The sequence below is a fragment of the Monodelphis domestica genome, chromosome 1, assembly GCF_027887165.1.
Source record: "Monodelphis domestica isolate mMonDom1 chromosome 1, mMonDom1.pri, whole genome shotgun sequence".
NCBI lineage: Eukaryota > Metazoa > Chordata > Mammalia > Didelphimorphia > Didelphidae > Monodelphis > Monodelphis domestica.
In genome coordinates, this window is record NC_077227.1 from 206085995 (window position 1) to 206113497 (window position 27503).

The 27503-nt window shown below is 35.0% G+C and overlaps 2 protein-coding genes across 5 annotated transcripts in view; both read right to left on the reverse strand.

Annotated features, from left to right (window-relative positions):
• Positions 1-27503, reverse strand: part of TTBK2 (tau tubulin kinase 2) — a 256669-nt gene that overhangs the window by 93938 nt on the left and 135228 nt on the right. The window lies entirely within an intron of this gene.
• LOC100010397 (RNA-binding protein 7-like) lies at positions 15344-20724 on the reverse strand. The gene is given in 2 exon segments (XM_056810342.1): positions 15344-20491; positions 20493-20724. Coding segments are annotated over 2 exon segments (828 nt in total). The 5' UTR covers positions 20525-20724; the 3' UTR covers positions 15344-19695.

Genomic DNA, 27503 nt, shown 5'->3' on the forward strand with positions numbered 1-27503 from the left:
TAAGAGATCAGTTACAGTTTGGTTACTTTCTAAATAAAAGGTGTCAAAATGGTCGGCTCAGAGGTCACAAGCAGCCCACAACATTCTTAAGTGTAGCCTGTAAAAGGGAATTCTTAATCTAAATTAACTGGAGACCTGGAGGTTCTTTTGCCATAGAGATGTGTAAAGATATATCTGCCCGCAATGAAAAGGAGTAGAAACCAGAGAGACAGGAAGTGAGGTAAGAAGATATAAAAGGCCAGTGCTAGGTCTGAGAGGGGCTTTTTTCACCTTTTTCTGGGTTGGTGACTGGCAGTTGGTTGGGAGTTAGTGAGTCAGGGGGTAGTAGTTGGGGTTGCTATTGATTACTGGGGGTTGGTTGCTAGTAGTATGGTTTGATGATTAGTTGGTGGTTGGGATATATACATTCTGCCTGTTGAGCTGAGCTGAAGGATAATCAGCTGGTCTTTCTCCAACAGCAGTTAGAGAGAGAAATTGCCTAACTAGCTAGCCTATGCCTATTATATATCTCTTTCCTATATTTCTCCTTTACTATATTCATTTTACTATCTCTATTTTAATTAAACTAAATTGTTAATTGTTAAAAGCTGCTCTCTTATTTTGTCAAACTCCTAATTTAACCCTTACAAGCCCAAAACAGATTAAAATGCAATTAGGAAATATTTATCAAATAAAATAAATAACAAGAAAATATAGATAATATTATAGTTTAAAATGTAGTGGCCCTCCAATTTGGAACTATGCCCAAAGGGCGACAAAAGAATATCTACCCTTTGATCCAGCCATAGCACTGCTGGGTCTGTACCCCAAAGAGATAATGGACAAAAAGACTGTGGTATAATCGAACGTAATGGACTTCTCCATTAGTGGCGGTGTAATGTCCCTGAACAATTTGCAGGGATCTAGGAGAAAAAAACACTATTCATAAGCAAAGGATAAACTATGGGAGTAGAAACACCGAGGAAAAGCAACTGCCTGAATACAGTGGTCGAGGGGACATGACAGAGGAGAGACTCTAAATGAACACTCTGATGCAAATATTATCAACATAGCAATGGGTTCAAATCAAGAAAACATGTAATGCCCAGTGGATTTACGCGTCGGCTATGGGGGGTGGGGGGGAGGAAAAGAAAATGATCTATGTCTTTAATGAATAATGCTTGGAAATGATCAAATAAAATATATTTAAAAAAATAAGACAATAAAAAAAACTTTAAAAAAAATTTAGTGGCCCTCTTTCTGTTTGAGTTTGATGCCACTGATCTAGATTACCAGTTTATGAGAAAAAAGATTAAGAGTACCTCATTTTATGATCTCTGTTCTTGCTCATAATCATGTGACAGGACAAGATACATGAATATTCCCAAGTAAAATTAATAATTTTAAATTTATCTAATCTCAGTCTCAAGTATCTTGTATATTTGTATGTTTTGTATATTTGTTTTAGTAGGATTTTTCATTCCTTTCAATTCTGCTTGATTCAAAAACCTAAATTGTAATCCTTCTAGAGTTTAAATGCAGTGCTTCTGTGCCCTCTTTAGAAGATGGCCAACAGAAAAAGCCTTTGACAAAATACAACACCCATTCTTATTGAAAACACTAGAAAGTATAGGAATAGAAGGATCTTTCCTAAAAATAATAAACAGTATATATCTAAAACCATCAGCCAACATCATCTGCAATGGGGATAAACTAGATACATTCCCAATAAGATCAGGAGTGAAACAAGGATGCCCACTATCACCTTTATTATTCAACATTGTACTAGAAACACTAGCAGTAGCAATTAGAGAAGAAAAAGAAATTGAGGGTATTAAAATTGGCAATGAAGAGACCAAACTATCACTCTTTGCGGATGACATGATGGTCTACTTAACAAATCCTAGAGAATCAACTAAAAAGCTAATGGAAATAATCAACAACTTTAGCAAAGTTGCAGGATACAAAATAAACCCACATAAGTCATCAGCATTTCTATATATCTCTAACACATCTCAGCAGCAGGAATTAGAAAGAGAAATTCCATTCAAAATCACCTTAGACAATATAAAATACTTAGGAATCTATTTGCTGAGACAAACACAGGAACTATATGAACACAACTACAAAACACTTTCCACACAATTAAAACTAGATTTGAGCAAATGGAAAAACATTAACTGCTCATGGGTAGGACACACCAATATAATAAAAATGACCATCCTACCCAAACGTATCTACCTATTTAGTGCCATACCCATTGAACTTCCAAAAAACTTTTTTACTGAACTAGAAAAAACCATAACAAAGTTCATTTGGAAGAACAAAAGATCAAGGATATCCAGGGAAACGATTGAAAAAATACAAAGGAAGGTGGCCTTGCAGTCCCAGATTTCAAACTATACTATAAAGCAGTGGTTATCAAAACAATTTGGTACTGGCTAAGAGACAGAAAGGAGGATCAGTGGAATAGACTTGGGGTAAGTGACCTCAGTAAGACAGTCTATGACAAACCCAAAGACCCCATCTTTTGGGACAAAAATTCACTATTTAGTAAAACCTGTTGGGAAAACTGGAAGACAGTGTGGGAGAAATTAGGCTTGGATCAACACCTCACACCCTACACCAAGATAAACTCAGAATGGGTGAACCACTTGACTGTAAAGAAGGAAACAATCAGTAAATTATGTGAACACAGAATAGTATACATGTCATAACTGTGGGAAGGGAAAGATTTTAAAACCAAACAAGACTTAGAAAGAGCCACAAAATGTAAAATAAATAATTTTGACTACATCAAATTAAAAAGGTTTTGTACAAACAAAACCAATGTAACTAAAATCAGAAGGGAAGCAACAAACTGGGAAACAATCTTCATAACAAAACCTCTGACAAAGGTCTAATTACTCAAATTTACAAAGAACTAAATCAATTGTACAAAAAATCAAGCCATTCTCCAATTGATAAATGGGCAAGGGACATGAATAGGCATTTTTCAGTCAAAGAAATCAAAACTATTAATAAGCACATGAAAAAGTGTTCTAAATCTCTGATAGTCAGAGAGATGCAAATCAAAACAACTCTGAGGTATCACCTCACACCTAGCAGATTGGCTAACATGACAGCTATGGAAAGTAATGAATGTTGGAGGGGATGTGGCAAAGTCGGGATGTTAATCCATTGCTGGTGGAGTTGTGAATCGATCCAACCATTCTGGAGGGCAATTTGGAACTATGCCCAAAGGGTGATAAAAGACTGCCTACCTTTTGACCCAGCCATAGCATTGCTGGGTTTGTATCCCCAAGAGATAATAAGGAAAAAGACTTGTACAGAATATTCATAGCTGCTCTCCTTGTGGTGGCAAAAAACTGGAAAATGAGGGGATGCCCTTCAATTGGGGAATGGCTGAACAAATTGTGGTATATGTTGGTGATGAAATACTATTGTGCTCAAAGGAATAATAAAGTGGAGGAATTCCATGGAGACTGGAACAACCTCTAGCAAGTGATGCAGACTGAGAGGAGCAGAACCAGGAAAACATTGTACACAGAGACTGATATACTGTGGTACAATCGAATGTAATGGACTTCTCCATTAGTGTCAATGCAGTGATCCTGAACAACCTGGAGGGATCTACAAAAAAAAAAACACTATCCACAAGCAGAGGACAAACTGTAGGAACAAAAACACTAAAGAAAGGCAACTGCTTCGAATACAGGGACCAAGGGGACATGATTGGGGATGGAGACTCTAAATGAACATCCTAGCACAAATACCAACAACATGGAAATGGGTTCAGAACAAGGACACATGTGATACCCAGTGGAATTGCACGTCCACTATCGTTGGCTATGGGAGGGGTGGCGAGAGGGTAGGGAGGAAAAGAAAATGATTTTTGCATTCAATGAATAATGTTTGAAATTGACCAAATAAAATAATGTTTAAATTTTAAAAAGATGGCCAAAACAGAATAAAAAAGATAAGAATAAATCTAGATAGTCTATGTTTTTTTACTCTCATTTCTTCCTTTTAAAGGACATAGTATCCTTCCCCAAAAAACTGCTGAATGCTGAAGAAATACTTATTCCCTAATAATTTCTTATGATATCAAAATTATTTCAGAATTTTCTATCTCAGCTTAATTGATAAGGTCATGAAGACATCTATTTTCAGAAAGCTCTCTATATCATGGGATATAGGAAATGTGCTGTCTACTCTTTTTGGTAAATATTTCAGAACTTCTGTTTTATTCATTATTTGGCACAAAAAGTCTATCTACAATACCCCACTTGCTTCATACTTTATTTATGGAAGTTGTCTTATTTGGCATTTTTTCAAAATATACAAAACAGACACATTTACTTCTATTTATCTAATTGTCAAAGATCAAAGTGTCAGGGCAGTTGATATGCCCTGTAGCTCAAATGGATCTTTCATTGCTCCCCTACCTAGTTCTGCCACAAAATAGTAGTAATGGCCAAGGCAAGCCTAACTAAAACATATACAGTGCCCTTACAAAACATTTTCCAGACCAGAGCATCTTTCAACAGTTTCCAGTCTGAACTTTTACTATAGAGAGTTAAGATTAAAGCAGACCACTTAGGTAGAGACATTCTGTATTTGTAGTGGCAGCAGTAAATTGGAGAAAAATCCGAGGAAAGGGAATAATTTATATCCATATTGTAGCTAAAACCACGAGATTAGATGAGTTCATATGAGAAAGAAAATCAGTAATAGACAGATGCCAAAAGTTCCTCTATACTTAATGACATTATAGGAAATGATGAGTTAAAAAGTAAAAATTCCACTTAAACATCAGGAAAAATTAATAGAGAAAACTCTTTTGAGTGCTTTTGAATGGGGCAAAGTGAGAGTTTCAAATGTGTGACTGAAACAGGAGCTAAACTGTAAAGAAATAATGAAAAAATTGGAAGAAATTAATCTGAGACAGAAGGGGGCTAACAAACCATTTGAAGAATTCAAACATGAAATCTGGTCCCTTTCCATCTTAATAATATTTTTATACTTTCTTTTACATACTCTGAAATTTAGTGACAATGACTTCCTTACACACATTAGACTCTATCTCTTGACTTCTAGTATTTTTTGCTATGTCCCAACTGAAATGCTTTCCTTATCTCCATCACCTAACTTTCTCTAACTTCACTCAAGTCTCAGAAAGTCACACTTCAAGAACTTTCTCTATCCCCCTTAATATTAGTGCCTTCCCTCTGAAACTCTCTCCAACTTATCCTGTATATATCTAGTTGTGTGTGGTTGTTTGCATGCTATCTCTCTTCCTAATTAGACTGTGAGCTCCTAGAGAGAAGAGACTTTTTTTCCCCTTGAATTGGGGGAGGGACTTTTCTTTATATCCCCAGTGTTTAGCATTGAATACAATAGGTAATCATTATAATAATTGTACTTATAATATAAACAAAGCAAATAAATTAATAATCAATAAAATAAATTATTAGAGAAACAAGGATGTGCCTAATGTAGGAAGTTAAAGGCTTAACAGTAGGAACATGTAACTAAGGTAAGGGCTTAACAGCTACTCATAACATGATCTTGGGTGCCTCCACAAATCTATACTTGATTCCCCAAAAAAGTCCAAGCCTGCCTTTTTGTTCTGTCTGCGAAGGGAAGAAGGAAGAATATGAGCTCCTGAGAAAAAACAAAGGCATTCACTGTTCAGGCCACTTGGAGTAGATGGAGAATCTATCTCTACCTCTACTAAAAATCTACTCCAGTACTATGACAGACACAAAGGTTATAAGTTCATTGTATAAGATTTGGCAGGGCCTAACAAATAAAATAGGGGCAGAGTGGTTTAGCAGAACTGGTTTTAGAACAGGAGACTTGTGTTTAAATCTTGGCTCTACCATTTACCACCTTTATAAACCTTGAAAAGTCATTTAACATCTCAGTCTATGTTTCCTTATCTATACATTGAGAGGGTTGGATTAGAGGACCTGTGAGGTCCCTTCCAGTTCTAAATCTATGATTCAAAGATTATAATGTGGGTCCAGTGATGGACTATCTGCTTACTACCTGAAGACTGACCACTTTAGCTAAATTTAGAGAAGCTCACACATCAGATTATCTTTCATCATCCCTTTGGGCATGACTATCTTGCTTACTTGCATCTGAATTCCAGAGCTCAGCACTACATCTGGCACAGAAGTGGTGCTTAATATATGCTTTTTAATTCAATCATTCAGGTTGGCTATGAGGAAGTAAGTTCTTTTAATAGAAGCAACTCTCAAAGACCTTGTATTCTGTTGCAGAGCAGTTATCAATCTCTGTCAAAGAAGAGACCACCTACACTGAGTCTATTTCTCAAGAGTACAAACCATGCTATGAGTTTCCTCTAGCTCTCTGATCTAGAGATCAAAATAAAGTATCCAAATATGGAGGGAAGTAAGCATAGGAGCATAGGTGAAACATCTGCAGAAGAAAGTGCCAAAGTTTCAGCAAAAGGAGATGGTAATGGCCTAGGTCAAGCAGTTAATTACAACAGAGGAAAAAAAAACAAGAAAGAAGATTGGATTGAGAGGGAATTCAAAGTGTAAAACTGGCATATTGTAAATCTTAAAACTGCTCAGACTGTACCTTAGAAAATTTGGTTAAGCTATTCCCCATTTTTAACAATGGAGGTACTTGATCAGGAATGTATTGAGAACTTTTAAAAATTACTCCACATTCAGACAGTGCCTTAGGGGAAGATAAACTTGTAAACACCTGATGGAACAATGAAAGTCCCTAACTCATAGTAAAGCTAGAACCTTAAACTAGATCTATTTTTAGATCTAATACAAAAGGGTGCTCAGTACCTATAAAGGTTAAATTAGTACCAAAAGGTCAAGCAATTTACAAAAGGCAAGCTTAACAAAAGAGGTATGAAGTACTCAGAAGATATAATCTACCCAGAGAAGGTAAGAACTAAAGAGTGGTGAGAACTAAGAATGGGCAGTCCTGGGAAAAAGAATCTACTGTGATTGGTAGACGTGAAAATTTAGGGGAGGTGACATAAGAGAAAAATCTCTTTAAAAGGAAGCAAAGGAACAAGTTCAGGGCAATTGAATTTAGTTCAGTTTGGAAGCTTAATTGGAGCTCTGAACTCAGTTCAGAACTCTGTCTCTGTCTCTCTGTCTCTCTGTCTCTGTCTCTGTCTCTCTGTCTCTGTCTCTCTGTCTCTGTCTCTCTCTCTCTTTCTCTCTCTCTCTCTCTCTGTCTCTCTCTCTCTCTCTCTGCAAACCATATTTTCACAGTTACAATGTAAGAGGTAAAGAAACCTTGAGTAAGTAGTGTGAGGTCTCATTAAATTATTAGGATAAAAAAAGGAAATGGAAAGAGTACAGAAGAAAAATCAGTAGTTAAATTCTGTTTGTGAGTTACTCATGATGATAGTTGTAACTGCAGATGGCACAAAATGCATGAGATAAAAATGAGGGTGGGATAAGCTACAAAATAAGTAACTTAGACACCAATGGGAGCAAAACAAACAGTAACAATATACCTCTTTAACCAAGGACAAAAGGGGAGAAGGTGGGGAAAATGGTCCTTCTGGAAGAAACTGCTGGAAATCTAAGTTTCAGAAATGACTAGATATGGAGGATAAGTTATTAAGAAAGGCTAGCTAATTTACACTTCCATAATAGAATAAGATGATAAAAGGTTAAGTAGGAAAGGTAAAAAAAAAATAAGTTTCCTAAGCTGTAAAGATCGTGAAACACTGTAACCAAGAGTTCACAAAATAGTTGCAGTCTTACCTAGGTAGAGAAAAGTTTTAAATAAATGATCTCTTGAGAGTTTCCAAAGTGTTCAGATTTTCTGATTTGAAAAAAGATCTGTACAGAAGAGGACTGTGTTTTACAATATTATTTATAATTATAATGAAAGAAATATTCTAAATGAGTAATTTAGGTATATTCCATCATTTAAATTTAAACAAAGCATCCATCAAAAACATGTGTGGGCAGAGAATAATCACAAAATACATTTGGTTTTAACCAGTTGACTTGCTCTAACTCTTTTTAGGATCAAAGAAAATTATTTCAATAATAGCAGTCTATCCAAAAAGCATAATAAAATAGATTTTAAACAAAAGCAATAAAAAACACAACTAACATACTTATGCATACCATAAAGCAATTAATATGTTAAAAGTTGAGAGGTAGTAATGGCAAGTCATAGTGACAAGGTTATTATTTTAATAGTTTAATCACACTGACTAATTACAAAGGGTTGCGCTCCCTAAACCAACAGCAATTTGCTACAATCATTTTTTTCATAAGTCTAACTTTCAGTGAAACCAGTAGGGGACTTGATCCTATTAGAAAGTAAATCAAATAAAGTATTTTCTTGGGGGTTAAAGGAGATCATTGCCTTTTCTAGTGTTAGATGCTTCTCACAAGCCATCTGCCTGTTGCCAATCAGGGAAGAATATATATATATATATATATATATATATATATATATATATATATGTATATATATATATATGTATATATATATATATCAACATTTATTTTCAGAGGATATACTTCATATTTCAATGTTAAATTATTTTTGCAATGAAAATCTAAATAATTTAGAAAACAAACACCAATAGATTATTACTTCATCAACATGACTAATTATAAGGAATACAATAGATGGCAAAATGTTTGTAATCAAAAGACTTGGATTTGTCTCATTTTTGTCCTTCTGTCACCTGCCCAAGAATAGTATTTGGCCTACAGAAGATGCTAAATAAATGTTTGTTAAATTAGGTTGAATTGTTATGTTATAAAACGATGTGAATATTTACCTCCCTCCAATATTAACTATCCAACAACATGGTTACACTAGGGTAGTGATGGAGAACCTTTTATTTGTTTGTTTTATTATTTTTATATGTTTACATGATTCATTTTATTTCCTCCTCCACCCCCAGAACCAACAAGCAATTCTACTGGGTTATACAAATGTTATAATACTCATTTCCATATTATTCATTTTTGCAATGGAGCAATCTTTTAAAGCCCAAACTCCAAATCATATGCCCATATAAACAAGTGATAAGTCATTTGTTTTTCTTCTGTGTTTCTATTCCTACAGTTCTTTCTCTCGATAAGGATAGCATTCTTTCTCATAAGTCCCTTGGGACTGTCCTGGATATTTGTTACAAGTTGTAAAGTCCATTACATTGGATTGTTCCATAATGTTTCACTTTCTGTGTACAATGTTCTCTTGGTTCTTCTGATCCTTTCACTCTGCATCAGTTGACTGAGGTTCTTCCAGTTCACATGGAAATTCTCCAGTTCATCATTCTTTACTACACAATAGTATTCTATCACCATCAGATACCATAATTTGTTCAGTCATTTCCCAATTGAGGGGCACCCCTTCATTTTCCAATTTTTGGCTATCACAATGAGTGATGGCAAACCTTTTTTTAGAGATGGAGTGCCAGGCCCTCCCCACTCCACCTGCACCATGCCCCTCCCCCACATGCTGGGTCTGCACTGCCACCCCAACTCCACACAGTAGAGGGAGAAAGTACTACCATTGAGCTGTTGGACAGAGGGGTGGGTAAAGTAAGGAATGTCTTCAGTGAGAATAGAGAGGGAAAGGGGAGTGGCCTGAGTGCTCTGCCCAGCCCACCTTACCCCATGTGCTCCAAATGGACTGCTGGGCAGAGGGATGGGGGATATGAAAAAAATGTCATTAGGCAGGGTGGACAGGGGGAGGGGAGCACTTCTGGCCAAGGCCCTCTGCCTTTCTATTAACAAACTCAGGGAGGTGTGGGGTGGGGAGGATGGGGTGCAGCTCATGTGCCCACAGAGAGTACTCTGCATGTTATCTTTAAACCTGTGCCATAGGTTCACCATCACTGCACTAAGGGATATTGAGTAATATTTCTTCCCCCATAAGATTTTAAGTTTGCTGCTACTTGCTCTAATCACATTTATTTGCTCTTTCTCCAACTATTCCAATGCCAGTAAATTTTTTCTCACCTTCCAATAATTATTCCTCCTGCTTCATCTACTATATTACCTCCTTCCTAGCACCCTTGATTTCCCTGGCAAGCAAAGTCTTGGTCAATTATTTCACTGATATTTCATCACTAAAAACTCATTTACACTCTTCATCAAACACACAACTCTTGCCCTCAAATCTTTCTATTTCTTCCATCTTTCATGCCCACCAGAAGTAATGCTTAAGAAAAACACCTTATCTTACAAATTTATACTATGAAATCTCAAAGTTACGTCACTTATTGCAATTTATTTATTCATCTTCCATTAACTTGCTACCATGTTCAGCAATTATTTAAAACCTTGTCCACTTTCTTTACTCCTTCACTCTTCGTGTATAATTTCACTTTTGATTTTACTAAGATCTTCTGTCCCAAGAACCTTCAACTATTTATTCTTTCATATCACATTAATACATCTGTACCACTACATCCATTCTTTAATCCTTCTTTCTAGTTTTGAAAGGAGAGGTTATCTCTCCTATCATTCCACATATACTTTAAATTCTACTCTTTTCTGATTCCTAAAACATTTTGCTCTCATATTTATTTTATACTTTTTATGTATTTGGCAAACATTTATTAAATACCAGCTTTTAGAAAGGTATTGAAGGTATTGGTACTAGCTCCAATGATGACTATTCCTACCTTTTGTGATCTTTATCAATTTGTTTGAGGTGATTTTGATAAGCATTTCCCTGAATATTAGTAATCTGAAGCAATCTTTCAAGTGGTTAATAATTTGTAATTCTTTTTTGAGAAATATTTGCTCACATATTTTTACCAATTATCTATTGGAAATGGCTTTTGATCATGTTTTTGTTGTTTTTGATACCAAAATATTTATCTGAAAAAGATATTTGACACAAATATTTTTCTCCCATTTTACCAATTTGATTTTTCATCTTAGATGCATTAATTTTGCTTGTACAGAAGGTTCTCAATTTTATATAATCAGTTTTTATCTTTAACTATCACTTATTTGATTAAGAATATATCTCCTAACTATGCCGAAGGGCGACAAAAGAATATCTACCCTTTGATCCAGCCATAGCACTGCTGGGTCTGTACCCCAAAGAGATAATGGACAAAAAGACTGTGGTATAATCGAACGTAATGGACTTCTCCATTAGTGGCGGTGTAATGTCCCTGAACAATTTGCAGGGATCTAGGAGAAAAAAACACTATTCATAAGCAAAGGATAAACTATGGGAGTAGAAACACCGAGGAAAAGCAACTGCCTGAATACAGTGGTCGAGGGGACATGACAGAGGAGAGACTCTAAATGAACACTCTGATGCAAATATTATCAACATAGCAATGGGTTCAAATCAAGAAAACATGTAATGCCCAGTGGATTTACGCGTCGGCTATGGGGGGTGGGGGGGAGGAAAAGAAAATGATCTATGTCTTTAATGAATAATGCTTGGAAATGATCAAATAAAAAAAATTAAAAAATAAAAAAAATAAAAAAAAAGAATATATCTCCTAAATACATTTCCTACTTGAAGTTATGAAAGGTATATGATCTGTTTCTCTTTTGATTTTTTTATGGGATGATCTTGATGTTCATGTCACATATCAATTTTGAATTTATTGTGGGATATAGTATTAGATGTTGGTTTAAGCCTAATTTCTGCCAGAACACTCCAGTTTTCCAGAAGTTCTAATAAAATACAGAGTTCTATCCTAAGTAATTTATGTTTTGTTGTTTGTCAAAAACTGGTTTATTGAGTTCCATTATTTTGGATTATCCCTTGCATTAATCTGCTTCTCTATTTTTAAAGCAATATCAAATAGTTTTGATGGCTACTTATTTACATTATACTTCAAGGTCTAGAAGTATTATTCCCTCTTCATTCCTATCTTTCTAAATTATTTTTCTTGATATTCTATATCTTTTGCTCCTTCAAATGAATCATTATTTATTAAGTTTTATAAAGTATCCCTTTGATAGTTTGATTAAAATAGAATTAAACTATAAATTAATAATTTGGTAATATTTCCATTTTCATTACATTAGATAGCTCAACCAAAATCACTAAATATTTCTTCATGTATTTAAAATTCTATGTTATTTCTTTAAGGAATTTCTTTGTATTTTAATCTACTCAAGTATTTTGAAGTAGATTGACCTACAAATATTTTATACATTTTAGTTTCTTCCTAATTGGCTTTCTACTACAGTCTCTGTTTCAAACTTCTCATATTCATTCCCTCCTCTTCCATCTAACTAGAGGATTTTACAATCCTCTTTGCTGATAAAATAGAAGCTATTTGCCATGAGCTTCCACTTCTTCCCTCAACATTTACGTATTCTATCTTCCTTGGCTTCAATCTCAGTTGAAGAAATGGCTCATATTGTCAAAGTCAACTCCTCTACTTTGGCCCTTCATTCCATTCTCTATGATCTGCCCTTTCAGTCATCTAACCTTTCTAATTTTCAAACCCTCCTTCACATACAGATCCAGTAGTTGTATTGTAGAAACACAGAAGAAAAACAACAGCTCAATCACATGGGTTAATGGGGATATGATTGGGGATGTAGAATCTAAATGATCACCCTAGTGCAAATCAATAATATGGAAATAGGTCTTGATCAATGACAAATGTAAAACCCAGTGGAATTGTGCATTGGCTATGGGAGGGGGTTAAGAGGAGGAAAGGGAAAGAACATAAATCATGTAACCACGGAAAAATTCTCTTAATCAAATAAAAAATTTAAAAATGTAAAAATTAAAAAACACAACAAACTTGAGTCTACCATCACTATAAAAGATATATCTAGCCAATCCTCTGCTATATTTCATATCTCATTCACCCCCAAAACTCTGCCCTCTCTCCAGATACTTCATCCATTTTCCAACTCTGTTTTCCACCTTTTACCTTAGAGATATATAGCCAAGTCAATGCTACCATTTGCCCTAGGAAATGAAAATAAACTTCCCTATGAATAAATTTCACTATCTCTGTGATTTCCCAGACCATTATTTTCTTGCATTTGCTGTCTCTCCTTAAAAGAATATGTTTTGCAGGCAGGAATGATACACTTTTGTATATGTAAATCTTGGTGTTCTGTTTAATATTTGGCACCTATTGGACATTTTAATAGGTGCTGCTAGGTGGCATCATGGATAGAGTACTGGGCCCAGAGTCAGGAAGACCCAAGTTTAAATTTGACCCCAAACACTCGTAAAGGAAATAAAGTGGAAGATAGTATAATTTGAACTATAATCAGACTCCAAAAGTTCCTTCTTTGGCTGTGGATAGCATTTTTCATCATAGATCCCTTGTGAACTGGCTTAGCTGATAATAGATTTTTCTTTCACAGTTGATCAGTTGTTACTGTATACATTGTTCTCCTGGTCCTGTTTACTTCACTCTGCATCAGTTCATATAAATCTTTCCAGATTTTTCTGAACTTGTCCTGTTTGTCACTTCTTATGGCACAATAGTAATCCATTACAACCATATACTACAATTTGTTCATCCATTCCCCAAGTGATGGACAACTACTTAGTTTCTAATTCTTAGCCACTACAAAAAGAGCTACTATCTTTGAACTCTTTGGGATACAGATCCAGTAGTTGTATTGCTGGATCAAAGAGTATGCATAGTTTTATGGCCCTTTGAGCTTGGTTTCATATTGCTCTCCAGAATGGTTATATTTGTTTACCATTCCACTGACAGCATATTAGTGTCTCAATTTCCCCACATTCCCTCAACATTTATCATTCTCCTTTTTGGTCATGTTATCCAATCTGATAGGTGTGAGCTAGTATCTCAGAATTATTTTAATTTGAATTTCTCTAATCAATAGTAATTTGGAGCATTTTTTTCATATGCTGAGTTTTAATTTTTTCCTCTTGAGAAATGCCTGATCATATTCTTTGACCATTTTTCAATTGGGGAATGCTTTCTATTCTTAGAAATTTTATTCCATTCTCTATAAATTTGAGAAATGAGGCCTTTGTCAGAGATACTTACTATAATTTTTTCCCCAAATTTGTTGTTTCCTTTCTAATCTTGTTTTGTTTGTATAAAACTTTTTAAATTTATTGTAATCAAAATTATCCATCTCATTTTTTATAATGTTCTCTATGTCTTGTTTGGTCATAAATTCTTTCCTTATCCATAAGTCTGACAAACTTTTCCTCTAATATGTTTGTTTATCTATTTTATATCAGACCACTCTATTTAGCTTTCCTACTTCTAGGTATACTCCTTTTCATTGTTTTAATAGTGATAAAGTTCTTAAGTATCTTTAGTACTTTTTAAGTATCTTGCATATATTAAGTACCTTAAGCATTTCAAGTATCATAGATGTCCCAAGTATTTCCCAGGTATGAATGTACTCCAATCTTATTGAAACCCTTAGGTTTCCAATTTACTTTTCTATATTTCTTGAGTGTTGAATTTGTTCATTGAACTTTTAGCTCTGTTTTTTTGGTCAGGAAAGTCTGAAATTCCTGTATTTCATTGTCAACCCCCCCCACCCAAGAGGATTATACTCATTTTTGCTGAGCATGTAATTCTTGGTTGTAGTCCTAGATCCTTTACCTTTCAGAATATCATATTCTATGCCTCCAATGTAAAAGCTGCTAGGTCCTGAGTAATCCACAATATTTTAACTGTTTCCTTCTCGATGTTTGTAGAACTTTTTGGGGGGCCTGGGAGTTTTAGAATTTGGCTATAATAGTCCTGGGTTATTTTATTTTGGGGTCTCTTTCAGGAAGCAATTGATAGATTCTCTCAATTTCTGTTTTCCCCTCTTATTCTTGTTCAAGGACATCAGGACAGTTTTCCCTGATGATTTCTTGTAATATGGTGTCCAGGCTCTTTTTCTTTTTTTTTTAATCATGGCTTTCAAGTATTCTGATGATTCTTAGATGATTTCTCCTGGATTAATTTTCCAATAAAGAATTTTATATTTTCTTCTATTCTTTCATTTAAAAAATTTTTTTGTCTTGTTATTTTCTGATGTCTTATGGATTCACTAGCTTCTAGCTGTCCAATTCTAATTTTTAGGGAATTATTTTCTTCCTTGATTTTTGGGTTTTCTTTTCCATTTGGCCAAAGAGTTGTTTTCTTCAGTGTTTTTCTTTTTGCCTTCATTTCCATTTGGTCCATTGTTTTTTTCAATGTATTTTTGTACTTTCATTTCCCTTTGGCCTAGTTTTTAGGAAATTAATTTCTTAAGAGAATCCACCTCCCCCCCCAGTTGTTGAATTTTTCTGTCAATTCTCTTATTGAGTTTTAAATATTTCTTTTCAAGTTCTTCTAGGAGTTCTTTTGGGGCCTGACATAGTTTTATGCATTCCTTTGAACCTTTATATTTCCTTTTTGGCATGTTGTCCTCTTCTGAGTTCATATTTTGGTCTTCCCTGTCACTAAAGTAACTAAGGTCAGGTTTCCTGCTTTTTGCTTTCTAGTTATTTTTATCTTAGCTGTTATTTAGCTGTTGAGATGCTTCTCTGTTCCTAGGGTAGTGGAAACACTGCTCCAAGCTTGTAGAGTACTCTTTTCTGACACTTGGAAAAGGTCCACTTGCCTCAGTTTCCCAAGGGGGTGGCCCTGCTGGTTTGCTTTGAGGAGGCTTGCAGTTATTTTGTTCAACTAGATTCAACACCCTATTTTTCTAGTTTCCTTGTTGTTTTGTAGGATGGGCTATTCCTTGTCCTTTTGCTTCCCTGCTTCTGCCAAGCTGCTTGGGTTGGACAGGTCCTTGTTCTGGGAAATAGTGCCTCAGGCACTTTGCTGCCACATGGAAGTGAGCAGGTTTCCTGCTATCTCTGCCTTTGCTACCCTTGCTGAGTGCCTTAGGCAGGGCTAGTCCCCCATTGCTGCTTTGCTGTCTCTGGCGTTCTGCTACCTTTTGGGAATGTGTAAGTTCCTGTTCTCTGCCCTAGTTACCCTTCTGGAGTGGCTTAGGCTGGGTTAGTTGCTCCCCTCCACTCAGATGCTTTACCACCTCATGCCCTCTGCTGCCATGTAGCAATTTGTAGGTTTTTCTGCCCATACCAAGTGGCTTAGGCTAGGTCCTACTTTTTTTTCCTCCTAAATAAAAAGTAGTATTTCGACTTTGGTATATATGGACCCTTATTTTCTGTCAATGATCTATCTCTATAATATATCTGCCAAGTATTAGACTTGCTAGTTCAAAAAATATGACCATGTTAGTGACTTCTCTCACATAATTCCAAATTATTTTCCAAAAAAGATGGGTCAGTTCTTAGCATCACAAACAGTGTACTGGTGTGCTTGTCTTTCTTCAGCCTCTTCAATATTGACTATTTTACAGTTTTACCATCTTTACCAATATAATAGGTGTAAGATGAAACTTTGAAATTGCTATAATTTACATTTCTTTTATTAGTGATTTGGAACATTCTTTTATATGGCTGCTGATAGCATTTCAGTTTTGAAAAAAAAATTCTCATTCTAGCTAAGATAAGGCAATTAACATAAATGTGTAAGACCAAGAAACATTCCTGATTGATAAGCTATCAAGGACAGGAGAGCTATTAACAATCATATTAAAGACTATTCCAAATTATTAATAAGAAAAATGCAAATTAAACCAACTCTGAGATATCATCTCAAACTCAAAAAAATTGGCAATGATGACAAAAGGAAACAGTCAATATTAGAGGGGTTTCTGAAAGATAGGTACACTGACACACTGTTGGTGGAAATGCAAACTGTTCTAACCATTTTTGAAAGCTATTTGGAAGCATGGAATTTTTTAAAAAGTCACTTACCTGTCTCTATTTTGACTAAAGAGATCAAACTGCTAGGCAAGTACCCTGAAGGAAGCCAATGATAGGTGGAAAGATCCTAATTTTTACCAAAATAATTACTATGGAATTTTTTGGGTGCCAAATAACTAGAAACAAAATATATGCCAACCTGCATTAATTGTGTTGTATAAATATAACAGAAAATTCTGAGTCTTAAGAAACAAAAAATTCAGAAATATGAGAAGACTTAGATGAACTGATATAGAATGAAGTAGAACCAAGAAAACAATACAGATAATAATTACAATTAATACAAAGAGATAGGATAATTCAATGAATATTATGTAATAAAGACCAAGCTTGGCCTAAGAAAGAGTTGAAAAATTCACTTCCCATCTATGAATGCAGAGATGGAAGGCTATGGGCATAAAGTACTTAATATATTTTTCTGGTATTGTCAGTATGCTTATTAGCTTTTCTCAATTGCTATTGTTTTCTTTTTAAACTCTATTACAAGGAAAAACTCATAAATAAAGGGAAAACATTTGGAAATGAATGTGATACAAAAACAAAAAGCATTTACAAAAAAAGCATCTACAAAAAAAGTTTTTAGCAAAACTTTTTGTTTGTATCCTTTGTTATCTATTGGGAAATGGGTCTAAATTTAATATATTCCTGACAGCTTACTATATTTTACTTGTTGTGAAGATTTTTTCAGTTAATTTTGTTCATCCAATTTAGTATACTCATCAACTTTTATACTTAATATTTCTCTCCTTTTATACCTCAAGATTCTAGCTGTTTTATTCTGCTCATGAATTTTGTCATATTTTGTCTAGATTGTAAATGAACTCTTTGGGAGCCTGATTTGAATAGCACTAAATCTAAACATTTATCTAGGTAGCATCATCATTTTGATTACATTCACTCAGCCCAACCATGAACAATTAATCTTTTCCCAATTATTTGGCTATTTCTGTACAATGTTTTGTATTCTAAACAGAGAGATGACAGATTATAGATGAACAATGAAGCATATATTTTTGAACATTGCCAAAGTGTAGAATTTTTTAAACTTGACTACGATTATTGATTGCAAGGGAGAGTTTTAAAAAATTATTTATTGTGAAGTAGAACTGGGAAAGGAGAAGAGGGTAATGATAATGAGACCAAAATAAAGTATCATGTGAGGACATCAATTGCAAGAGTATTAAAATACAAAGAAAAAGCAAAAGGGAATAGGGATAATGCCCCCTGCTAAATACAGACCTAAGTAGGACAGCTTTGGAATTAATGTGCTGAAACTATTACACATTTCGAAAAAGCTGTATATAATTTAGGAGTATTGGTTCTATATATATTATGCTCTTTATGTTCTTTATCTGGAAATACTTATTTTTTGTTATTTGTCACATTCAGAATAACAAAAAATTTTTTTTTCTTAAACCATTACCTTCCACCTTAGAATTAATACTATGTATAGGTCAGATTTTTTTTTTTTAAGTTTTACAAAGTGCTTTTTATGATATGAAAACCTGGACAAGTAAAATCACACTTAACTCCTAGAGAGCAGAAATGATCCATTTAATTAGTATACAGTACTGGAATTATTGATTAAATAAAAGCTAAGTTAAAAAGGTATGACACTTATTTCAGGGCATAGGTAACAGACACTAAGTTAAAATGATCACCTTAACTTTCAACCAACTGATGTATGAAACCGAAATAAAGGGGCAGGCCTAATCTTTCACATGCAACTTCTTTCATTCATTGACAAGATAACAAAACTTTTTCTTGGACAAATGTCCAATAATAAAAAGAAACACATGAAAGAAATGGCTTGATTCTTTAGTAAGCAAGTGTTCCAAACTTTTGAAGGAATGTGTTTTTACAAACAAGTTTATTTTCTATATGTAAATGGAAACACAGTATAATTCTGACACCTAAAAACTGTTCATTAAACAAGATCTTAAAATCAGATGAATTTTAAGACTAGTTTTTCTTAAGTGCTTATCAAGTAGATAAGCAAACTAGAGTTCCACTTTAAAAGACAACTATATTTTCACTGGGCACTTAAAACCCCAAAGTATATTTCAATAAAATGTGTAACTATTTTGTCTTACGCAATGATAAAACTTATTGGGGGGGAAGAAGGGTACACATGAATATCACTAGGGTCTTTTAAATGTTAAAAACAAAAAACAAAAACAAAAAAACATACCCTTGGAGAGATTTAATACTTCCTGAGTAATTTTTTGCAATATCAAACATGATTTCATGAAAATTCTTAATTTTTAGAATAAATCTACTGATGAATATGTATGAATACAGTGTAATTCAATTCAGGTAAATTCAAAGAAACTTTACAGAACTTAAATTTAAGTTCCATCAAAAGTTAAACCAATATGATTCATCCCCTTTTACAAGGATTTTTTTTTGCTTGAATGTTATTTGCATTAAAATGGATCATCAAAAAGTAATATTTTTCTGTTTAATAACAAAATACAGATAGCCACTTTGGGCTATCAACTTTGATGTATTCTACTACACACACACCAAAATAGGATTTACTACCAAGACAATTGTGTTACACTACAAAAAGTTACAAATAATTAAAATATTTTCTTTATAATACAACCAAACTTTACAATCCACCCGTTTTCCTAAACTTACTACAATGATTAGGAGTTGTGGCACTTTCTTTTGCAAAAAAAACCTTTCCTCTTCATAAAACCCTGAGGTGAAAGGCTGTTAATATAATAAAACTGGAACCACTATTTTTTTTCCTCTTTGTATTATTCTGTAGGTAAGTTAAAAATTTTTAAAAAGGAAATGTAGCAACTTTCAGAGCTGTTTTCTACAGTTTTTCAAAGAAGTCATTTCCACATCAACATAGCCAAAAAAAGGGCCTAATCTGAGCCACTTTTTTCTTTTAAAGTTCATCTTAATACTTTAGTGCCGGGATGGGCGCCATTTTCCATCCCTACTGTTTTCTCTTCTGCTATCATAGTCATGGCTCCAACCGTCATGGATCCTATCTTCATAGTAGGAATCATCTCTGTTTCCTCTATAATGATGGTCAGATCCATGATCCCCATAACGCTGCTCGCAACTATAAAGCCTATCTGATTGGTAGGGATGGGAGTTCTGCCTGGTTTTCCTTTGCGACACTGGTGTATCCGGGCACCACTGGGAGCTTGAAGAGAGGTTAAATGAATGACCATGCTGCTGCCCTGAGGGTGTAAAACTAGGCTGATCCAAATGCTGAGGTACAAACTTTCCACTGAATGATCCCTGCTGCTGCCACAGAACATTGATCATCACAGCCTGTCTTTGAAGATTATCTGGAGATGAGAAAGACCTCTGTATCATTTGTGAAGCATTATATCCAGATGACAAGTTATCCATATTCCTTTCATATCTGCTAGAAGCTGAAGTGGATTGTGGCATGCTAGATGGACTTGCATTCCCAAGATTATGCTGGGAATATGATGAACTAACCTCCTGAGAAGCATGACTACTTCCTGATCTGAACTGAATTTTGATGGGCCTTCCAAAAAGTTTTATTCCATTAAGTAGATTCATTCCATAAGGAACGGATTCTTCATGTTTGAAATTCACAAACGCAAACTGCTTTGGTTTACCATCTTTATCCTTTGGAATTTTAACTTTTATTACAGGACCTGCCTGATGGAAAAGCTCGAAGAGCAGCTCCTCTGTCACTTTACAATCGAGGTTGCCAACAAAGAGTCTGATCCACTTCGGCAGTGGCGGCGCCCATGTCCGCAGCCGTAGGCCCACTGCTGGGATAAACTCACCGTCACCGGGTGGACTGCGCACACCCAGCTGTATAGGTCAGATTTAAACCTGGGACCCTACTGTCTCCAGGCCTGGCTCTTTATCCACTAAGCCACCTAGCTGCCCATAAAAAATTTCTTTAAAAACAAGTCTTTTCTAGCTATGATTATATAAATCTAGAATATAACTTAGTAAATTAAATTTCATATATTTTGATTACTTTGGTGTTAAAATCTTTACTTATTTAAAAAAAATATTATCTTTATTTCTCAATCTATCCCTCCCACTTTAACTTTTCTCCCTCCCAGAGGACTATCTTTTATAATTGTAACACTCTGTTCTAATAAGTAGCTGATCTGAGGTCTAGAAGTAATATAATAGCCTTTAAGATCCATATAGTTCCTTCCTTTAAGGGAGCCTATTTTGATGAAAAATTCCAAGTTCAATTGCAATCACTTTAAGCTCCTGGTTAAGAAGATTCCTAACATCTAGGAAGAAGATTGATTCTCTGTCTAAATTTATATTTATATCTATCTCTAACCAAACACCTGGCCCTCCTTATGGTTGAGGCAAATTTCAGGTCACTATAAAACATCTAGGCAACAGAATATTATGATATAGTGTCTATGGATACACAAGCAACATGAAAGAAAGCTGGGAAGGCCTTTTCTCAAGACTTCCTTCAGCTTCTGAGTAGGCGGTTTTCTACTGAGTAGTGGGTTTTCTGCTCTAAGATACATATAGTGGAAGCTGTTGGCTCTCCTGAATATCTATCCCTTCTTGGCCACAGTTCAGTTCTTCTATTTCCTCTTTCTCCTTTTGCTGGTTCTTGGCTCAACTCTGTATGACCCATCTCCTTGTCTTTTCCCAGTCCTTGGAATCTCTATATGGTTCTAAGATAACTTCTCCCTTATATACAAATTTCTTGATTGATCTCAAGAGTAATATAGGTCCTGTCCACATTCACTAATGCAATCTAGAGTATTCTTATTTGATAAAAATACTTTTAAGTTTGAGTCAGTCAATAGGATTGCATCAGTATATAACAAAAAATATTTAAAAATCAAATAGTTCATCAAAACTAACCAATATATCAACTATGTCCAATATCATCTGCACTTTCATATCCACAAATCCATCACCTCTGCAAAGACAGAAGGGAAGTACTCTCTCATAACTCTCTTTTGAAATCAAGCTTGGTCATTATAATTTTATAGCATTCAGATGTTGTTTGTGATTGTGGTTTCTGTTATTTCCATTTATCCTGTATTAGTCATGTGCAATTTTCCTGTTTCTGCTTCATTTTTCATTATTCTTATATGTCAACAGCCAGTTATCCATAAAACAGGCAGGCTGGTCTATCAGAAACAACAAGGCATACTGAGGAAAAGAAAAGAGATGACATGTGCCAGGAAAGTCAAACTACTCCCACCACCTTGACTACTATCTCCCTTCAGACCTTGATAAAAGTTGGCCAGGATTGCTGAAAACAGCAGCACTCCCTATGCCACCAATCCTGCTTTCACGCTGGCTCCATAGCCACACTCAGAGGGAGCAACTCTGTGAAGAACAGATTTGCCATCCTTTCTGCCACCCCTAACCACTAACTAACAAAAATTGGCTGGTAAGTCCAAGAGTTGTGGAAATAACAGGGCTCCCAGATCACTTTCCCTACTTCCACTTCTGGTTTTAGGGCCAGATCCCTGTCACAACCTTGTTATAATTAAAATAAGAACAGACAGATCCTGACTGAAGACCTGAGAGACTTCTATAAGTACAGGGCATGAAATTTGATTCCCTAACTTTCTGGCATTATTTCTGCAATCATCAGGCAGAGAAGAAATCCCTGGAAAGGAACTACCAGCCATCTCCACCAACTGCCAATTGGGAAGTATGTTAGCCAGTCTCCATGCAGCTGCAAGGTCCCCTAAGGGTGGGGCTAACACAAGAACTGGCATAAAGTTGAAGGAGACAGCCCAGAAGCATTTGCTCAAGAGCCCAGGGTATAGCAGCGACCCCTTCCAGTCACGCTATCATCTGGAAATCAAGGGTAGTGGAGATGCAGCCTGGCAACTATCTCCTCAGCAGCCACAACTACTGCGGGCCCAGGGGAGAAAGTGCTCCCCACCAAAGTCCTTGGCATTGTCAAATGAGTCAACATCATATATGACTGATTTTATCAGGGCAAACAACAATAAATAAGGTATATTACTATCAGTTTTGCCACTGCACTCTAATGACCTTGGGATCTTTTTATTTAACATTGCTAAAATCTCCTATGTGTGTTGCCATTATTAGAACATGAGCTCCTTGAGAGCAGGGACTGCCTTGCTTTTCTATCTGTATTACCAACACTTAGCCCAATGCTTTGCACATAAGTATTTAATGAATGTCATTTCAACCATCCATCCATTAATTCATGTCTGCCTATGCTCCTCTGTATTCTTCACATTCTACACTTCTTAGAAAACAGTAATATTCCATCATTCTTATGTACTACAATTTTAAAATCATTTTATCTAGTTTCTAGTTCCTTGAATTTTTTGTAGTTATTTTAAACAGAATTTCTCTTTATGTCTCTTATTCCTAGATTTTCATTAATAATGTCAAGAAATGCTAATGATTTTGTGTTTATTTTCACTGATTAATTTATTAAAGCCTTTATTAATCCTTTCAATTGCCTCTTCACTGATTCCCAAAGGTACTGAGAAAAACATTAGTTTTTCTACAATTAAGAATAATTTTATTTCCTCTTTACTAATATTTTATAATCTTAATTTCTTTTTTCTTATCTTATAGCTATAGTTTCAAGAAGATCTACTTCTTAAGGTAAGACTTACCTTAAATACTTACTAGTCTGACTCAAAGGACTGTAATAAGGATATCAAATGAGAAAATGCATAAATATTATTTTTAAAACCTAGACAGAAAAAGATTTTCATATGTGTATGTGTGTATACACACACATATATAAATGAGAAAAAATAAAAATAATTTAAAATTACATTATATCTGTTCTTTACTTTCTTCAGCTTTGTCAAAAGCCATTGGCCATTACAAGACTTAGAAGAGCATTTGTGGCAATAAAATTTTGACCTGAGAAAATTCTAAGCAGGCATAACACTTCAGTAAGGAATAATAAAAACAGAATATTACATTTTCTACTCATGGGGGGTGGGGGGGGGGAGAAACCTATATTCCTAGAGGCAAAATTCTTTAGACTGGCAAAAAATAAAATAAAAGGGAAAATATTTGACAAGATTTTTTGTTAATCAAGAACAAAGATTGAAGGCTTAAACATACTCAGATACAATTATGGTTCAAACCATAAATATGCTAATGAATAATAAGGTAGTATTATTCTCATGACATACCAGCCAGCTTCCTGGAAACCAATGTCTTTGGATTCCATTGGGAATATATTTGCAAAGCTGAAGCTTAAGGGAATTAATGGAAAAGCATCACAGGAGTGGCAACTGTAGCTTAATTTAACTTAAAAACAAAACTGTGAACAAGCTTAGACATGGATACCAGCTTCAATTCTAAATAAATGTTATTCAGAGTGAACATAAGATGCATTTGTGACTTAATCCCTGTAGTGCCCAAGATAAAGGGTAGGAGAAAAATCTGTTTGGTTCTTATTTCAATGAGGAGGTAACACTTCCTACAGTACAGACTGTCACATGGCTAAATGGCCATTAATCCTACCATCTATTCTTGCCCATATTTTCCTCTTTATAGGGGGGCATCAGAATAGGAAGGAGGCAGAAGGTGTCTCAGGAGTAGCCTGTGATGGTTGGCAGATCTAAGAGGAGATTCAAAATGGATCTCCAAGTAGTCACTTAGCCATTTTTTAATTTAATTTCATCAAGATGAAGGTATGGCGGTAGATTAGAGGAGTCTAGTTATGTATCATCATTAAAAGCCCTTAAGAACTTAGCATATAGCATATATAGGGAACACTATTAAGAACAGAAAAGAGAGGCTGTCCAAAGGGAAGACTGACTAGATATGATGAGAGGAGTTTTGAGAGAAAAGTTTAAAATTATAGAGAACAGAAAAGGATATTTTAAAAAGACAACTCATCTGTTGACAGTGCCCTTGGACAATAATATGATCTTTGCTTTCCAGAATGGTAGGGAAATGAGCTGCACTAAGTAGCTGGAGTTTCTGAACTAGTAACAATCCCCCCTTAAGCACAAAACTTGTACAATTTCAACCATTTTGGCAAGCAGTCTCAGATATCTCTAAAAAAATATTGCTTACTTCCCTACCTCATTAGAGTACATTGAACATATTTTAATGACTCAAGGTCATGCTAAAGCCAGGTGCTCAGGAGAACGTTGTACACAGAAATTTAAAAATCCAATGTAATGAACTTTGTTAACAATGTTACATTGTTAGTAGCAATGCAACAAGCCAGGGCACTTCTGAAGGACTTATGGGAAAGAATGCTATCCACATTGAGAGAAAGAGTAGAATGAGAGTAGAAATATAAAAGAAAAACATATGACATCATTTATCAAATGTATATATAGGTATGTGATTTGGGGCTTAGGCTTTAAAAAAATCAGTCTATAGCAAATATGAATAATATGGAAATAGGTATCAAGTGATAACATTTGTACAACACAGTGGAATTGCTTGTCGGCTCTGGGAGGGGGGAGGAAAAGGGGAGGGAAAGAAAATGAATCAGGGAAAAATGGAAAATATTTTAAAATAAAAATTAAAAAATAAATTAAAAAATTAAAAATAAATTAAAAATAATATAAAATACAAGCCAGGTTCTTCTTGGCTTTAAAATTCTAGGGTTGGGTGGTCCCATCACTGTGAATATCAATATGGTGTTATAACATAATTGGATGTAAAAAGTCAGTTTAGCAAAGCTTGAGAGATCCCGTATACTAGTACAGTAGATAATCATTTATTTCTATGATAAATTATCCCAAGATTCCTATGCCTTTTTGAATCTTGGCTTTTTTAGAGTTTATCTGCTTTCCTTCTTTCTGTTCCTTCTCACAACCTATAGCAGTTCCTGATCCATCTCTCTTTTTTTCTGATTTGCTTCTGGTCTTAAGACAAGATCAACAAACCAAGTTACAATTGGGTGAAATAGGAATAAATAGATTCTGATTGAAGGTCTGAGAGACTTGCCTATGAGTAAAGTACATGATGGGACAGTAAGGTAGCTCAGTGGACAGAGTGCCAGGTTTGGAGTCAGGACAATCTGAATTCAAATCTGACCTCAGACACTAGTTGTGTGATCTTGGGCAAGTCATTAATCCTGTTTGCCTCAGTTTCCTCATCTATAAAAAGAGCTAGAGAAGGAAATGGCAAAGCATTCCAGTATCTTTGCCAAGAAAATCCCAAATTGGGTCACAAAGAGTTGGATACCACTAAAACAACTGAGCAACGACAACAAAATGTATGAAATTTTGTACACTGATTTTCTAACATCTCTGACTACTCAAAGGCATGTTACTTTCTTTCAAATTGCTGATATAAATCAGTTCTTGATAGCCAAGTAGTTATTATAAACATTTCATTTAGGAACATAACATATAATTATGATACATAGTTAGCAACCGAATGTCAGTTCCAAGTAGTTCCTAAGACCATCAAATCCAGTTATCATTGTCTTTGACACTACAAAGGTAAATTGCATTTGTTCAATCAAGTAGAATATATTATTGAAGTAAAAGTAAAAAATACAGTAATAAGCATAAATAATCAGAGAGAAGCTACTACTTGTTACTCTAGACAGGCTTTCAGGTCCTTATTGCATGAACTTGTCTATCACACATATTAATTATTCCTTTAGGAAAAGTTTGAAGTGAAAATAAGTGGCAGGGATGTCTTTTAGGGTTATTGTTGCTCATGTGAATTTAAATTAATTTCTTCACCATATACTTATTTATAAATGCCTCACTTATTTACAAACCATCACTGTTTAGCTAAATCTTTATTATGACACTCTAATGTCATGATTTTTAAATCTAGAATTTAAAACTAGCATCAGAGGACTTGTAGGATAATGGAATAGTTTTCTCCAACATCTCCAATGCAAATACCTCCAAGAGAAAAATAATTTTCTGGATAAAAAGGAAATGGAAAAGCAATATGAGATATATGGACTGGGAGCTCTTGGTCTCTATATAAATGGAAATTTTCTACTTTTGAACTACGTTCTCCAGAATTCCTTTTGTATTTCCCAGCTTCCTTTTCCCTTCTTTTACATGAGTCTTTACAGTTTATAACTTTCTATAACTCCTCCCTCTTCTTTCTCGAGATCCCAGCTTGAGTTAGCTCCTTTTTAACTCTAATTTTTATTTTAATAAATTTTATAAATATAATACTTGAATTGTTGTATATTAATTTTAATTCTCACATTTTGGCATACTATGTAGGGATAGAATTCTAAAAAAAATTTTTTTAAGGCTTTGAGAAAGAATAGACTGCAGAGAAATTTTGAAAGCTGCGGTTTCTCTCCTGCCTCTTCTCACATCCATCTGCTTGAGCCAGTGTTCCCTGCTGCCAGTGCTCCTGTGACTGCTACCATCCCTACCCAACTTGCAGCCTCTGCCTGCCCTTGACCAGACCCCCTGCTGTGAGACTGTGCTGTGTTTTTTCAACACACAACCTGGGAATTCTTAAGAACCAGGTAAAGTATAAATCTCTTCTCCCCCCCCTCCAACCCCCACCCCTCAGACCCCCCCCCCCCAAGGTTTCCAACCTGTCCTAGCCTTTTTTCAGCAGGGGAGAAGTGAAACCACACTATTCAGCACTACCTCCCTTCTAGTTTTCAGGCAGATTTTTTTTTTAAGCTGACTCTAGGGTCCTAGTTTAGAAGGCTGTTACTGAATGTTTTTTTCACAGGGAGGGCAGTTAGCCCAAATCAGTGGGTTTGAAGTCAGAATTTTGGGGAATAAGCTTAATTTTTTCTCTTGGCCCAAAACACCAAG